Here is a 15042-nt window from a genome sequence, read left to right on the forward strand (position 1 = left end):
CAATGCAGCCACAGAAACGGGGGACAAAGCAGCCACAGATGGGGGGGACAAAGCAGCCACAAACAGGACAAAAAAGCCACACAAACTGGGGGGGAAGGAGACAGTCCCACAAACAAGGGGGCATAGCAGCCACACAAATGGGGGTCACAATTGTTATTAAGGGAAGGCACATGGGAGCCATAATTGCTAACAGGGAGGACAAAGGGGGCCATTCCTATTAAGGGGGACATAGCTGGCTACACTAAATAAAGAGGACATGGGTCATATATATATATATATATATATATATAATATTTTTTTAACAATAAAACATTGTCACACATCAGAATATAATACAGAGAAGGATGAAGAGTAATCAGAATACAGTGCGGGAAAGAATACGGTATCAAGTGAGCAATCATATTGGAGGAGTCCTATAAAAGGGCCCGCATAAAATCCATAAAAGCATGAGGAATACTTTTTGTCTTTAATTGAAAGTATCTCTTTGCATTTCAGGGGGGCAACCCCCCTTTTCATCAGGCAAATAGTAGTTGCTTTGCTACATATTTATTTATTTTATTTATTTATTGTGTTTATAAAGCGCCAACATATTACGCAGCACTGGACATTAATTTAGGTTACAGACAATATTTAGGGGTGACATACAGCAATATGACAATACAGGAATACAAGAAAACCAGATCACACAGCACAGTATGAGTACAAGGTCATGCTTAGTCAGTCACTGGAGGGGAGCATGGAGATCACACAGCACAGTATGAGTACAAGGTAATGCTTAGTCACTGGAGGGGAGCATGGAGATCACACAGCACAGTATGAGTACAAGGTAATGCTTAGTCACTGGATGGAGCATGGAGATCACACAGCACAGTATGAGTACAAGGTAATGCTTAGTCACTGGAGGGGAGCATGGAGATCACACAGCACAGTATGAGTACAAGGTAATGCTTAGTCAGTCACTGGATGGAGCATGGAGATCACACAGCACAGTATGAGTACAAGGTAATGCTTAGTCAGTCACTGGAGGGGAGCATGGAGATCACACAGCACAGTATGAGTACAAGGTAATGCTTAGTCAGTCACTGGAGGGGAGCATGGAGATCACACAGCACAGTATGAGTACAAGGTAATGCTTAGTCACTGGATGGAGCATGGAGATCACACAGCACAGTATGAGTACAAGGTAATGCTTAGTCACTGGATGGAGCATGGAGATCACACAGCACAGTATGAGTACAAGGTAATGCTTAGTCACTGGATGGAGCATGGAGATCACACAGCACAGTATGAGTACAAGGTAATGCTTAGTCACTGGAGGGGAGCATGGAGATCACACTGCACAGTATGAGTACAAGGTAATGCTTAGTCAGTCACTGGAGGGGAGCATGGAGATCACACAGCACAGTATGAGTACAAGGTAATGCTTAGTCAGTCACTGGAGGGGAGCATGGAGATTAGGCAAGTTAGGTTCACTCAAATGCATAGCATGGGTTTACAGTAATGGAGGTTCATGATCAGGTAGGACACAAAAGGAGGAGGACCCTGCCCAAAGGCTTACAATCTAGAGGGAGAGGTAGAGACACGAAAGGTAGGAGACCAGAGTTCAGCTGTGGGTTTAAAGCAATTGTGAGGTGTGATAGGCCAGAGTGAAAAGGTGAGTTTTGAGGGCCTTCTTGAAGATGTTGAAGGAGGGGGCTGCCCTAATGGGTGGAGGTAGGGAGTTCCATAGTGTTGGAGCGGCTCTTGAGAAGTCCTGGAGGCGTGCATGGGACTGGGTGATGCGGGGGGCGGTCAGGCGGAGTGAGCGGCTAGGTGTGTATCTCTGAGTAAGATCAGAAATGTAGGTTGGACAGGTTTTGTGGACAGATTTCTAGGTCAGACACAATATCTTGAATCTGATTCTGGACTGGATAGGAAGCCAGTGGAGGGATTCACGGAGGGGAGCTGCCCTGGTGGAGCGATGGATTACTTGAGCAGGGGCAGTACTGTGGCCTGCTTGAAGTCTGAAGGGAAGGTGCCTGTGGATAGGGAGAGGTTAAAAAGGGTAGTGAGGACTGGGGCCAGATCCGTGAAGTGAGGCTGAAGAAGATCAGAAGGGATGGGGTCAAGAGGGGAGGTAGTGGTATGGGAAGTCTGCAGTAGGTGGTTGACTTCCTCAATGGTAGTAGGAGTGAAGTAAGTGAGGGGGTCGGTTGCGGTGAAATTTTGGTGAAGCAGCTTTCTCTAGGGCTGATGAGAGAGTTTGGCGATACTGAGCTGCAGCAAGATTAGGACAGGTTAGGGTGGGGAGAGTAGAGGAGAGGGCATGGAGGGGGTCAGCAAGGCCACTAGGGTTGAGCTTGCGTAGGTCTCGCTGCCATCGACCAGGTGGGTGGGAGGGTAGTTTGGAGGTGCCTTCCGTGAGGAGGTTGAAGGGTGATGGTCTGAGGGTGGAAATGGTGCGATGTCGAGGTCTGCAGTGGTGGTGGATTTAGTGAATATAAGGTCGAGAGTGCCACCTGCAGTGTGTTGGAGTGTTGTACTAGGCCATGTGAGTTGGCTATGGTGAGTAGCCGGGTCACAACAGAGTTCTGGGGTTTATCGATGGGAATATTGAAATCCCCGAAGATGATGGTGGGAAGGTCAGAGGCGAGGATGTGTTGGAACCAGGAGGCAAGGTTGTCGAGAAATTGTCATGTGGAGCCCGGAGGGCAGTATAAGACTGCAACAATGGCTGGGGAGGGGATTGTAGAGGTGGATAGTGTGGGCCTCAAATGATGTGAATTGTAGGGAGGAAGGTGGAGTGAGGACACGGAATGTGCAGGATGGGGAGAGGAGCAGACCCACCCCTCCCACGGTCCTGTTGACTGGTCTGGGGGTGTGACTGAGGTGAAGCCCCCCCGTAGGAGAATGCAGCCTCTGCAGCAGAGTCAGAGGGGGTAAGCCATGTCTCACATTTAAATACAATAAGTCAAAGAACAATTGGTAGGACATTGAGGCCGTCTGGGCCAATCCGTGTCTATATGCAAATTTAATCAGGGACCATGAGTCTCTGTGACATGTAAAAAATTTCTTGCCCTAAGTGGGTTTGGTAAGTATATGAAGGGGTATAAAAGTGAGTAAGAGAGTCATAAAATAAAACTGCCACTACAGTGCACTTATCTAAACCAATAAACCCTGCCGTTCCATCCTCATCCAACAGAGGGTGCATTCCCCCATTTTGGGGGGCATGTAGTTATTAATTGTTTCTAGAACTTGTTTCTAAATTGTTACATACATTTTTACATAAGTGGTCACTAATGATCGAGTAATAACATTAAAGGTACACTATCAAAGTTTGTTTTTTTCACGAAGCCCTTTAGGCGTTAGAAGGGATTTGTAATGACAGATAATAGTAGTAAATGAAAAAAAAATCCAACAGCTTATCAGATCTTGTATATTGCTGGGACAGTGCAGGGGTGACGGAGGAGTTTCTGTATTCAGCGTTATAGGCAACAACAGGAATGTCTCTCTTCCTCTGCACAAGCCTTGCCAGAGGCAAATAAACAATCCATGCTGGGCCATCAGCAGAGAGACTTCTTATGTGAGAGCAGATTATTTCACATGCTGTAGTGAGAGATTCACTGACTGAATCAGTGTTGAATCTGTGAATCTATTAGTACAGCGTGTGAAATAATCTGCCCTCGAACAAGAAGTCTCTGTGTTGTCGGCCCGGCATTGATTGTTTATTTACATCTGGCAAGGCTTGTGCAGAGGAAGAGAGGATGTTTTTTTTTTTTTTTTCCTAGTCTACTACTATCTGCCATAAAACATCTCTTCAAACTCCTAAAGGGCTTCTGGAAAAAAAAACAACTTAAACTTTGATAGTGTTCCTTTAATTGTGGCTAGGAGTCATTGAGGAGGAACTATCAAAGAAACTGTCCTTCTGTGAACCCCACATAGGTTCCACTTCTCTGTCACTATTCAGAGGAATGATTTGCTGTTTTCCTGCTTTCTCACACATCATATAAGAAGAACTGAGAATTTTTTTTAGCTAGAGAAGGTTCTAAAGAGAAGCACCTGTACTTTTTCCTGTATTTGCATGACCCCCCCCCCCCCCCCTCTCCCTCATTCAAAATGAGTTCAAGTTTGTAAACTCTGTTTACTTCAGACTGCGTGAGGCAAGAGAGACACAGGATCAGGTACACAGAACTGCAGCTGATGAGTTATTTACACATTATTGGAAGGTATATTTCGGATTTCTATAATTCTGAAGAGATTTTACTCACAGTATTACAGCCAGTGAAGATTGTCTCTGTATGTTGGATGTGCTGGACACAGTCCTCCATAGTAATGCCCACAGTGAAAACTGTTCTCTGTAAATGTCATATTTTCTTCACATAATAAAAAAAAGGTGAAAAAAAATCCTTTGTATTGCTATTTGCTAGTAATTACTGGAAATATATGTGGCATTTAGAGTTTTAGTTCACTTTGATGTTTATAGTGGGTTGAATGGTAGTTAAATAATTAACTTGTTTCGGACTAGGATGATGTAAATCTATGGGAGCTGCTATTCCTGCCACAGCATAGATATCACTCACCACCGCCATGCGCTGTCACCTCGCTCGCAGCTCCCACCAATCGCATTGCGCCGCAGCTCACTCGCCCTTCTGTCGGTATGACAGCAGAGCTCCATGGGCTGGTCAGGAGCTGATTTCATTGGCTCCTGACCCTGCCATCACTGTAAGCCAATCCCATTGGCTCACATTGATCACAGGAGCTTTTTTTTTGGTAGCGAGCAATCTGTTCTTTGAGGCAAAAAATGGAGGGGGCCGGCTGCACATGCACTCACCCAACAAATGGGAGCAGGGAAACCAAGCACCAAAGTCCACAGCAACCAGAAAAAGGGGATCCCGCTGCACCAGATAATGTGAAAGTAGAAATGTCTTTATTGTCCAATCCAGCATTACAGCAACAGATAAAAGCTCACGCGTATCGGAGCAGACGGCTACTCATAGCTATGATTATTAGGAGCTATGACTAAGGAGCCGTCTGCTCCGATACGCGGGAGCTTTTATCTGTTGCTGTAATGCTGGGTGGAACAATAAAGACATTTCTACTTTCAAATCATCTGGTGCAGCGGGGTCCCCTTTTTCTGGGATCTGTTCTTTGAATCTCAATGCTTTTATCCAGGTGTCGGTAACTGTTTTATTTGGGGACCTTTCTTGGAGGAATCTCTTCTTCAGGATCTCTGACTGTTCCTCAAAATCTGTGGTTTTTGTATCTGTGGTTCCTCCTGATCCTTTTAAAATGGCCTAACGGTACATTTTTGTTAGCCATTGGCATGGCTTGTAGTGTTCGCTAGTATAATGAACCACATAAGGACCACAGTCTTTTCACCCCTTAAGGACCAGAGCCTTTTTTTCCATTCAGACCACTGCAGCTTTCACGGTTTATTGCTCCGTCATACAACCTACCACCTAAATGAATTTTTCCTCCATTTCTTGTCCCTAAGGGCTTGTTTCCACTGTTGCGACGCGATTTCGCCGGCATTCCGACGCTTGTAAAAACGCATGCGGATGCGTTTCCACATGCGTTTTTACCCGCGATTTCGCGTGCGGTTTCGCATGGCAGGATGCCATGCGAAATTAACCATGACACTGCCAGGGCAAAATAAAATAGAAAAAGGTGCGAAATCGCGGGTAAAAACGCATGTAACAAACGCATGCGTTTTTACTATTAAATACATTAGCGGCGATTCGCATGCATTCCACTCGCAGGCGAATTCGTTGGCTCTTTTGTGCGTTTTTTTACCGCTGAAAAAAACGCACCTCAACGACGCTACAGTGGAAACAGGCCCATCCACTTGCATTACATGTGCGAATCCGCATGCATTGGACGCATGCGGATTCGCGATAGTGGGAACGAGCCCTAATACAGCTTTCTTTTGGTGCTCTTTGATTGCTGCTGTGATTTTTAGTTTTATTATATTTATCAAAAAAGACATGAATTTTGTCAATAAAATTTTACTTTCTGTGTTGACATTTTTCACATAAAGTAAAATTTCTATATACATTTTTGTCCAAATTTATTGTGCTACATGTCTTTGATAAAAAAAAAAACCATTCAGTGTATATTTATTGGATTGGGTAAAAGTTATAGCGTTTACAAACTATGGTGCCAAAAGTGAATTTTCCCATTTTGAAGCATCTCTGACTTTTCTGAGCACCTGTCAGGTTTCATGAGGGGCTAAAATTCCAGGATAGTACAAATACCCCCCAAATGACCCCATTTTGGAAAGAAGACATCCCAAAGTATTCACTAAGCGGCATGGTGAGTTCATAGAAGATTTTATTTTTTGTCACAATTTAGCGGAAAATGACACTTTGAAGAAAAAAAAAAGGTTCCATTTCTACTAACTTGTGACAAAAAAAAAATCTGCCACGGACTCACCATGCCCCTCTCTGAATACTTTGGGGTGTCTACTTTCCAAAATGGGGTCATTTGTGGGGTGTGTTTACTGTCCTGGCATTTTGGGGGTGCTAAATTGTAAGCACCCCTGTAAAGCCTAAAGGTGCTCATTGGACTTTGGACCCCTTAGCGCACCTAGGCTGCAAAAAGGGGTCACATGTGGTATCGCCGTACTCTAGAGAAATAGTATAATGTGTTTTGGGGTGTATTTATTTTACACATACCCATGCTGGGTGGGAGAAATATCTCTGTAAATTAGATTTTTTTTTATTTTTTTCACACAAAATTGTCCATTTACAGAGAGATTTCTCCCACCCAGCATGGGTATGTGTAAAAATACACCCCGAAACACATTATACTACTTCTCCTGAGTACGGTGATACCACGTGTGACACTTTTTTGCAGCCTAGGTGCGCTAAGGGGCCCAACGTCCTATGAGTACCTTTAGGATTTCACAGGTCATTTTGAGGCATTTGGTTTCTAGACTACTCCTCACGCTTTAGGGCCCCTAAAATGCCAGGGCAGTATAGGAACCCCACAAGTGACCCCATTTTAGAAAGAAGACACCCCAAGGTATTCTGTTAGGAGTATGGTGAGTTCATAGAAGATTTTATTTTTTGTCACAAGTTAGCGGAAATTGATTTTTATTGGGTTTTTTCACAAAGTGTCATTTTTCACTAACTTGTGACAAAAATTAATATCTTCTATGAACTCAACATATGCCTAACGGACTACCTTGGGGTGTCTTCTTTCTAAAATGGGGGTCACTTGTGGGGTTCCTATACTGCCCTGGCATTTTACACATGTCTGAGTTAAGTCATAAGTAAAGTAATTATTGAATCAAAGGCTGACTGCACGTGATTCCACAAAAAGAACTTGCAGTTAGCTTATTCACCACAAGATGTCGATCTCGCCTCTCCCACGTGGAACGCACAGAAAGGATTGTATTTACCCAAAGAAGGGAAATGATGTAACAGCAGGAAGAGAAGTTGCAGGAGGTGAGAGAACACGCGGCTGGAAGAGGTAATTGTGTGAATCCTGTTATATATGGAGCAGAGCAGAGGTTTGGGGTGGACATGCTTTGTTACAGAGGAGGACATAGTACACCTGTCACTATCCTGATCATTCCCCTTGATGAGACTTATATATAACTGCTGTGTCAGTTTTCTATTGCTCCCCTACATAGATTATGGGTGGCATCTCACCTTGCTAGTAATTACTTAGTTCAGTCACATAACAGAGACAAGAGAAGATATCTATACTCAGGGCCGTAACTAGAAAACACCGGGCCCCTTGTAAAAATTTGGATGGGGGCCAGCTCAAGGCCGTTTTGGGGGGCAGGAGAGGTCGCAGCCAGGCATGCTCAAATAACTAATTTGGATGAAATCCTAATAGGTGTTCTTTCATCCCACTAATTACATCACCTGTGCGGGTGGGCGAGGGGGAGTTAATCTTACGCCTGAGGCGTGTTTTTTGCTCTGTCCCTCGGCACCTCCCACGAAGCTCCCATCCGGCTGCAAAACACGCTGGGCTCTCTCTTCTGTGTACGAGATCTTGTGCTTTCCGGCAGGCTGGTACAGTCATTGGCTCGGCATAGCAATAGGCGGGACCATTCTGTACTACTGACTGCAGAGTGCTCCTCCAGGAACGAGCAAGCCATTTGCCCGCTCAAGTACAGAGAAGGGACGCTGGAGCCTGTGTGGCTAAGGCAGGCCTGGGCAATCTAATGCTGGGAATACTACACGGTATGGCTCGATTGATAATTTCCGACATGTCCGATCACCCGCCTGATCGATTCTGCGCTCGATACCGCAGGGGGGACAATGGAAAAAGATAAGGAAAATGAGCAGAAGATAAGAGAAACGCCCACGGGGTCGAGCGGGGAATCGATCGGGCGGCAGAATCGAGCCGCGGAAACTCACCGTGTATTCCCAGCATAAGGCTTTTTGACTTTGTAATTAGTAATTCAGTGCCACCTTTCCTTCTCACAGTTGCGTCACGAAGTCAATTATCTCTCCCTCCCCACTGAATGTGTATCTGTAATTGCAAACCGTCTCAGTGAAATACGGCACTTCTGTTTAGAACACGGTAGAGAGGAGTGGGAAGTGCTGGCAATCACTCCACTAGCAGAGAACGGGCCTACCTGGAGAACAGAGCACACAGCAGCGCTGAAAGGAAAATAACCTTCTGATCTGACAGGTACAGGCAAAACACGTGTAGCTGGCAGCCCAGCTGTGACCTTGGTAAGATTAGTTTGCATACATAAGGCTCTGTTCTGAAGTTTATTCCCCCTCCCCCCACCTTTTTTTTAACCCTTAGGATGCACTTATTAAACTCTGAAATCACCAGGGCCAGCATGCACTTTCAGACCATACTGGGCTTTGCATTTTAACAAAGAAAACCCTAGTTCATATCTATGTTTGAGTTTGCAGCTTCTCTTTGTGATCTGATCTGTAGGACATGCTGAGCCTTGTGGTTCCTCAATGATTCCTCATCAAATTAATGCATTCAGCTGGAAACAATCAATGGTGTCCTCAAACAGCAGGGAAAACTTTACCAAACAGATGATTGGTGGTGGAATAAACCCCAAAACATCGACTGAACGATTGTGGTTGATTGCTACCATTAACGATGCCCAATACATATAACTGTATAGTACTGGACACGTGTTAGCTATGTGATGTGTGTTGCACCTGCACTGTGAGCTGGATTTGTGTAGCTGCAAATAAAAGTCTATTTTTGCTTTAAAAAAACAAAAACAAACAAAAAGCACTGTCATATCACATCGAAAACAACCACAAAACAGTTTATACTAAAATGTCCAAATCCAGAGTTGTCCGAAAGAGGATTATCCACGCTTCATTATGTTGAATACAGGACTCAACTTACAACTTCAACATACAATATCCCAAAACACAACCTGTTTGTACACAGGGAGCCACCTGTAATCTGGCATGTATCATGCCTTGTTAGCAGACTAATTCAGTTTTTATAAACCCTGGTACACACCATGCAATTTCCCATCAGATAGATGGGTCGAATAGATAATTTCCGACAGATCTGAATTCTGATCATCTTTGTGATCGATTTGCATGGAAGTGATCAGAAATATGATTGGAAATCAGATCGGATCTGTCAGAAAATATTGACCCATCTATCTGATAGGAAATTGCATGGTGTGTACCAGGCTTCAAACAGATGGAAAGTGCCATGCTCCTCTGTTTAGATCTAATGCCTAGTACACACCATACAATATTCTGTTAGATTTTCTGTAATCAGGTTATTTTCTGTAAAGTATTGGTAGAGACTGGTCATTATCTCTGGTGCATTGTCTTCTGGTGATCTCCTGCTGAGTAGAACAATGCCTAATTGCTCGGCAGATAGATGGTTAGATAGATCATTTCCAACATGTTGGATATTGTCTATCTGGCAGGTAAATCTAATGCTGGGTTTACACCATACAATTTTCTGTTATACACGGTACGTTTCTGCACCGTGTATCGAGCAGCTGATCCGGCTAGCTGATAATATTCAGCTGGTCCGATCACGCTGCTCGACCCCCGCCCGCTCGATCCCTGCCGGTGGACAGGCGGTAATCGATCCATGCGGACGCGGAGGGAGTCGATCGGCGGCTAATCGGCCGCTGGATCGACCCGTGTATTCCCAGCATTAGATTCTTCTGTTAGATTTTTCTGTTAGATATTCTGTAAAGCCCCATCTACAAGATACGATTCTTTGTGCGATTCGATTACGATTCTATTTACGATCTGATTAAATCCGACATGTCCGATCGGGATTCGATGTAATTCGTTTTGCCATTGTTTTGCAATGGCAAATCAAACTGAATCGAATCGAATCCCGATCGGACATGTCGGATTTAATCAAATTGTATATAGAATCGTAATCGAATCGTACTAAGAATGGTATCGTGTAGATTGGGCTTTAGAATGCATAATTAGATTATTTTCTGTAGAGAATGATAATTATCTCTGGTGCATTGTCGTCTGTTTATCTCCTAAACAACAATGCCTAATTGCTCGGGAAATAGATTGTAAGATAGATACATTTCCATCATGTTGAACTTTATCTATCTGGCAGCTAAATCTTAAGCTGGCCATACACTGGCCCGATTTTCCGCCGTTTCGACAGCAGATTCGATCACTGGGATCGAATCTGCTGCCAATCGTTCGCTCTACACGCCGAATTTCGATCCATTTCGTCCGATCCCATCGATCGCTCCGTGCGGAAAATTACCGTCGGTCGCCCGCGGGTAGGGAGCGCGTCGCTAGCGGCGTTCGAGTGGCCCGACGACTGACGCAATAGAGCGGCAATACATTACCAGCTCCGCCGGTGCGACTCCCCCCGGTCACCGCTGCTCCGTGTCCGCGCTCTACTGCTTAAACTTCCTGCCGGGCAGGAAGAAGTAAAGCATGCTGGACCTGGAGACCAGCGCGGACACGGAGCAGCAGAGACCTGGGGACTGGAGTCGTGCCGGCGGAGCAGGTCATGTATGCAGGCATGGGGAGCGGCGGCGGCAGCACCACCACCACCACAACAGATTGTGAACGGTTTCAGGCTGAAATCGGTTCACAATATGTTTGCAGTAAAGGTAGCCATACGATCCCTCTCTGATCAGATTCGATCAGAGAGGGATCTATCTGTTGGTCGAATCTGATGGCAAATCGACCAGTGTATGGCTACCTTAATGCTGGGCATACACGGCGCGATAATGCACCGGTATAGAGCCAGCGGTGCGTGGATCGATTCCCTCTCATCCCGGTGGGCACTTCCTTATCTGCGCTTTGTTTTTTCCCATTGTCCGCCGGCGGGGATCGAGCCGGGAATCGATCCAAGCGGTGATCGGACACGTCGGAAATTATCAATTGAGCCATCAGCGGCTCGATTGATAAGAAAATACACCGCCGTGTATGCCAGCATAACAGAAAATTGTATGGTATAAACCCAACATAACAGAAAATCTTACAGAAAATTGTATGGTGTGTACTAGGCATACCTCCTTACCCCTCATGAGATACAGAAACTTTGTATAAGCAGCAAATAATCCTGAAAAAGGCTTTTAGAATATGCAGTTGTACATGGATGACAGTGGGTAGAGCCAGTTTTTGCTCCACGTTGTGAGCTGTGCATGTGCAGCCCCAACGCCTACACAAAGTGTTGTAACTAATGGGTGCAGCGGTGAGTCTGGGCACTGCACAAGCATTTCAAAATTGGTGATTTTAGGTACCAATGATAATTAAGCCATGCAACCCAGTTTTTTAATAGTTCTATGCCAGAGCTTCTAGCATTTGTTGTACAGAGCAGTGGATTGAATTTTCCACCTGAAAGTGATGTACTTTTTCCAGGTTTTGGCTTGTCACGTTCACTTTAAGACAGATGAATCATTTCTTTAAGCACACCTGAACTGACAGTCATATGGAGGCTCAGTGTTCTCTCCAGGCTCTTTTAGCCAGCTCCACAAGCTGACATCAGCTTGTTTCCTCCTCATTCTTCTCCTATGCTGTAAGCAGACTTGCATTGGCCCTGCATTCCCACGGTTGGCTACTTTTTCATGCCACCCAGCTGGAAAAAAATTCTGGGGAGAACACTGTATGTGTTGCTGCCGACCGCAGCTGCTACTGATTGATGCTCATGCTGCGACCCCTCCTGCCCCCTAAAACATGGCTGTATGGCTTGCAGCTCCTATTGTTACACCCCTATATATACAGAATATAGCCATGTTCCTCTGGTGCTGGCATTTCCCCATATACCCTCCTCTGCCCCAGCATTGCCATATTACCATGCAGTGTAGCCATATCCCCTATCATTCCACCCCCCCCCCAGTATTTAACTCCCTCCTGGGGTAATACTAATCCTGGGTAGTCGTCAGGGCAGAGGCCCGGGGCACCAGTCTCTGGGAGTGCAGCCCTGAGGGTGTGCCTGTGCCCCCCACCCCTCCCCGAACACTTCAGAGTTATGACTCTGCATGTTTGGGAGACTACCTAATACTGGGGTACATCTGCCCATCCTGGGAAGGGAGGCTGCTTAATACTGGGCATACATCTGGCAATCTATATTGGGGAGGAGGCTGCCTCATACTGGGGGTGCATCTGCCTATCTAACTTGGGGAGAGGGGCTGCTGAATATTGGGGCACACTTGCCTGTCCTAGGAAGAGAGACTGCTTTATACTGGGGGTATATTTGGAAATCTATACTTGCGGGAACATCTGGCTATCTAGCCTGGGAGGGGGTTGCCTAATACTGGAGGTACATCTGCCTATCCTCGAAGGGAGGATGCCTAATACTGGGGGTACATGTAACCTGGGGAGGGGAGCTGCCTAGTATATGGGGTAAATCCAGGTATCTCTAATGGGGAGGGTGGGCTGCCTACTACTGGGGGTACTTCTGCCTAGTCAGCTTGGGGGAGAGAGACTGCTTAAAACTGGAGGCAAATCTGCATATCTAACTTGGGGAGGAATATTACTTGATGCACCTGGCATTTGAAACCCTTCAGCACTTTATTTGGCCTGAGGAAGTGGGCAGAGACACACAATACGTGTTGTCTGTTCTTATTAAAAATTAATATTTATATATAGGAATTTGTCGTTATTGAGGTAAGCCACCTCCCCCTTTTCTCTTTTATTTGTTTTTAACTCAGTTTTAGACACTCCCGGGCGCCTCTTACCCCCTTTATGATGGCTTCCCGGGTCTTCTAGATGCTGACAAGTCAGACCACCCCTTGAGCTCCATCACTCTGTTATCAATGGCTGGAGTGAAAAGGACTATCTACAGATGAGAGATGTCTGAATTCTATACCGAGGAAAAGGGTGAATGTTTCGTGATATGAAGGGTGTGAGCAGGAATCCAGGCGCATGCATCTTTATAGAGAGAGCTTGCAGGGAGTAGTAGTTTTATTGTTAGGGTAGTCTGCCTTTATTCCTGAGAATGATGCAAAGTATCTATGTGGGGGGTTAGTTTACATAATTGCCCCTTAGGGAGGGAGACATAGAGAATAATATAATCTGTGAATAGTGCGGAGCTCTCCTCTCTGGAGAGGAGGAGAGAAGCACCAGATGATGAGCAAGGCACACTGGGAGAGAGGACTGTGGTGCTGAATGTGCAGATACCACAGCTTATGGGATATTATCACCCCCTAGCAAATGATGTTCATTTCTGTGCTCTGATTTTAATATTTTACTGCTTTCTAATATTTTCTAATATTTCACTGCTTTAATGTATTTTTTTTAGAGCTAAGATCTGAGCTCAAAGAACAAAAGACCTGTGTGACGGGTGATAATCATTCTGTGGAGGAGGGTGTCATGATGAGCACAATTAAAGAGGAAAAAGAAGAGACCTATGTGATGAGTGATCAGCAGTGTACGGAGGAGGGTGGCATGTTGGGGACAATTAAAGAAGAAGGAGAGACCTATCTGATGAGTGATCAGCAGTCTACGGAGGAGGGTGGCATAATGAGGACAATTAAAGAGGAAGGAGGAGAGACCTATATGAGGAGTGATCAGCAGTGTATGGAGGAGGGTGGCATGATGGGAACCATTAAAGAAGAAGGAGAGACCTATGTGATGAGTGATCAGCAGTCTATGGAGGAGAGTGGCAGGATAAGGACTAGTAAAGAGGAAGAAGAAGAGCACATTATTACTGGGATGAACATTGGTAAGTGATAAATGTATCTCCTTTCAATGTCCATGACATGTACAGTGCTGTCCATAATTATTCATACCCCTGGGAAATTTTCACTTACAGTTACTTTGATTCAACCAGCAAGTAATTTTTGACGGGAAATGACATAGGTGTCTCCCAAAAGATAATAAGACGATGTACAACAAGCATTGTGGAAAAAAAATTCAGCTTTTTTTTTTTTTTTACATTTAAACAAGAAGTGTCCAGTCTAAAATTATTCATACTCTTCACAAACTGTCACAGTCTGTGCGAAAATCCAAAGTTCTGTACCACTCCAAATAGTCCAAGCTTTTCTAAAGCATCCTAATTACCCTGATTAATATGGAACAGCTGTTTTAATCAATCCAGCAAGTAAAAAACAGCAGCTCTCTGCAGTTGGTTTGTAGACAGTCATGGCTAAGACAAAGGAGCTCAGTGAGGACCTGCGGCTGTGCTTTGTGGCTGCTCAGGAAAGGGCTACAAGACCATTTCTAAATGTTTTGAAAGTTCCAGTGGCTACAGTGCAAAGTATTATTAAAAAATACAAGATGTTCCGTGAAAAGAATCCAAGGATCACCAACAAGGCCATCATGAGGAATTTGGGCTCTGCTAGTGGCAATGTCTCGAGGCAGACAATCCAACGGACACTGCACACTGCTGGGTTCCACAGATGCAGACCAAGGAGGACGTCACTTCTCCAGATAAGGCACACAAAAGCTTGCTTGGTCTTAGCAAATGCTCATCTGGACAAAGAAGAAGACTTCTGGACTTCTGTGTTATGGTCAGATGAAACAAAGATTTAATTGTTTGGTCACAATGATGTTTCCTTCATTTGGTGTAAATGGAAAAAAAAAAAAAAAAAAGCCTTCAACCCAAAGAACACTATCCCCACTGTCAAACATGGTGGTGAGAACCTAATGCTTTACGGGTGTTTTTCAG

The 15042-nt window shown here is 44.9% G+C and overlaps 1 protein-coding gene across 1 annotated transcript in view; it reads left to right on the plus strand.

Moving 5' to 3' along the window:
* Nucleotides 1-15042, plus strand: part of LOC137525343 (uncharacterized) — a 440546-nt gene that overhangs the window by 39942 nt on the left and 385562 nt on the right. Inside the window, 1 exon segment of the mRNA XM_068246397.1 lies at nt 13675-14097. Within this exon segment, the coding sequence (XP_068102498.1) occupies nt 13675-14097 (423 nt within the window).

Source organism: Hyperolius riggenbachi, chromosome 7 (assembly GCF_040937935.1).
Source record: "Hyperolius riggenbachi isolate aHypRig1 chromosome 7, aHypRig1.pri, whole genome shotgun sequence".
Lineage (NCBI taxonomy): Eukaryota > Metazoa > Chordata > Amphibia > Anura > Hyperoliidae > Hyperolius > Hyperolius riggenbachi.